This window comes from Raphanus sativus, unplaced genomic scaffold (genome assembly GCF_000801105.2).
Source record: "Raphanus sativus cultivar WK10039 unplaced genomic scaffold, ASM80110v3 Scaffold4715, whole genome shotgun sequence".
Taxonomy (NCBI): domain Eukaryota; kingdom Viridiplantae; phylum Streptophyta; class Magnoliopsida; order Brassicales; family Brassicaceae; genus Raphanus; species Raphanus sativus.
Genome location: NW_026620017.1, coordinates 1 through 2,403, shown reverse-complemented (window position 1 = coordinate 2,403; position 2,403 = coordinate 1). Strand labels below are relative to the sequence as shown.

Sequence of the window (2,403 nt, the reverse complement as noted above, 5' to 3'; positions counted from 1 at the left end):
CTATGGTATAGCACATAATCTTTGTAAGGTAAAACTCAGTCTTAATATAAGTTAAATCTGTTTTAAAGGTGCTTTACCAGAGTTGCACACAAAAAGGTGCTTTACCAGCTTTAAGAAAAAAAAAATATGTTTTACCAGCTTGCTGCTCTTTCAAATCGTTTTTTTACATTTTTGTTTGTTTGTTTAGATAATAATTATCATAAAATAATTTGACCACACATAATATCAATAGGTCATATTCCTGTTTTAATATATCGATATTATATAATGAAAAAACGTAAATAAAAACATAAATATAAAAATTAAATTTATAAAAAAAATGTAAAACAAAAAATATAACCGCGCTTCTAAGGTCGGATCAAAATTTAGTGTCTCTCTTAAAAATATATGAAAAAATATATGAGAAAAAAAGGAAAAGTAAATACGATTCTCGTCTCTATAAAAGAAAATTAACAGAGAGATCTTTGGTATGGTTTGTTCGATATGGGGAGGGAGATGAAGAAACGAGATCAAGTGGAGGAGATGATGACAGTGCCCTGCAATTTCTGCGAATTCTCCTCCAGCAGCAGGTAAGAGATTTTGCTTTCTGATTTTCTGGGGAAAATTTAGGTCTTTGGGTATGTATATGTGAAAACTTGTGATACTTAGGGTTTCTGGATTTTGCTTATCTTTATGATTCTGCTGAGCTTAAGAAAGCCTTGACCTTTTTGTCCTTTTTTAGATATGGATGCATCTCTGAAGAAGAAAGTCTAGATGAAGCAGCAGTGGTATGTAAATAAAGCACTTCCTCTTTTCAACCATTATCATCTGCTCTGGATCTATTTCTAAATTGTATTTATGCCTCTTGTTCCGCTTCTCTTCTTTGCAGCAGCTCCGGAAAGAAGTCGAGAAATTACGACTTTTGATCAAGTAAATGCTTCTTCTGTCATGCTGCTTATTTCATTTTGGTTCATGGGTTTTCTTTCTTCATTGCTATCTCAGGAGAATGAATGGTAAAGACGAATGTGCTAGCTTCACCGAGCTGACAGAACTTATAAGTCATCTACGCAGTGTCCAGTGCATTGTACTGAGCCAACAAGTGAGATATTTGGATACAAGTTACTTGTTTCGAATACTTTTTTTTTATCCACCACCCTTGTTTAACTATTTTATTTATTTACAGGAGAAGGTAAAGATAGAAGAAGTTGAAAGGCTGCGCAATGAGGTCACCATACATATATTTTTTTAGTTTTACCATCTCTCCCGATTTGAGATGCTTTCTTCCCAGTTTTTTGAATCGTGAAACCTATGACTTTGCAGAACAAGGAAGCTGAAGCTGAAGCTGAAGCTGGCCGTGCAAGGAGAGGGGTTTTGGTACCCTGCAACTCCACTATCGGCAGGTAATTCAAAAGTTCCTTATTTTATTTTGTTTCTGTTCTGGGGTTTGGCTAGAAGCTTGAATAATTTGCAAAAAGGGTTCCGTTTTCTTGGCTTATCAGCTTGGACTCTAAAATAGGTTCTAAGTTCTGGCTGTCTTGCTGCAAAGTAGTCTTTTTCTTTTAATCATCTAACCAATGGTGTCATTTTCTGCATATCTACAGCTCTAAAGAAAATCAGGAGAAACAAAGCCATGGATCACATCTGGTGCGTGTCTCTATTTCTCTTCCTTTTCTTTTTCTTGCGTCTCATTGTGCCTTTACAATTTCCCTTCTTCTCGCAGCTGAGAATGAAGAGAAATTTTGAGAGGCGAAACGCTGAATCCTTTCAGAGCGAGTTTGATAGATTGTGGCTTTTGAACGAGTAATAATAAAAACCCCATTTTACTTGCTCTGCTAAAGTCTCTTCTTTGTTTATTTTACATTTAGTTTTGGGTTCTCTTTTATTTTCTCACAGGAGGATGAATGGTAGAAAGCTTCAGGGTATGACTTCCATTGACCTGGCCTACCTTCACTCAAACATATCATGTGCTTTGGTGGCTTTGATGGGCCAAACTTCGGGACCAAGAATGGAACAAATGGCCATGCAGCACCAAGAGGTAATAAAATGCTTGTCAAGCCATGTTTAAGTTTGCAGTTAATCTAACTCTCTTCTCTTCTCCTTTTTTGTTTGTTAATACTAGGTACCAATCTCTAGGTTGGCTGAGCGCAAGAGATGTTCATCCACTCCCTTGCAGTTTAGACTTCTTCTCGTCTCAAGAAAGCTCAGAAGATTCCACTACTAAGAGGAGAGCAAGCAGCCAATCCCCCTTCTTAGTTTTAATAATATTTTATCTTTTATGTAACTGTCTGATCAAACCTAGACAATCTCAGGGTTACATTTTTTTTTTTATTATGTACTGTCTGATCAAAATATTAACTATAATATCTGATTAGAGTTAATAATTCATTTTGATAATGTAACTTATCAGATTTCATATCCCACTAT

The 2,403-nt window shown here is 35.5% G+C and overlaps 1 protein-coding gene across 2 annotated transcripts; it reads left to right on the top strand.

Moving 5' to 3' along the window:
* Window positions 1-420: 420 nt before the first annotated feature.
* Window positions 421-2,394, top strand: LOC130507533 (uncharacterized). Of its 2 annotated transcripts, none has more exons than XM_057002237.1 (10): window positions 421-569; window positions 722-767; window positions 872-909; window positions 982-1,078; window positions 1,163-1,204; window positions 1,300-1,379; window positions 1,581-1,623; window positions 1,700-1,779; window positions 1,873-2,014; window positions 2,099-2,394. In XM_057002237.1, the coding sequence occupies exons 1-10, from the start codon at window positions 484-486 to the stop codon at window positions 2,198-2,200; spliced, it is 756 nt and encodes a 251-aa protein (XP_056858217.1). In that variant the 5' UTR covers window positions 421-483; the 3' UTR covers window positions 2,201-2,394. The 2 variants fall into 2 exon arrangements, with proteins under 2 accessions (XP_056858217.1, XP_056858216.1); XM_057002236.1 differs by having other exon boundaries at window positions 869-909.
* Window positions 2,395-2,403: the final 9 nt, after the last annotated feature.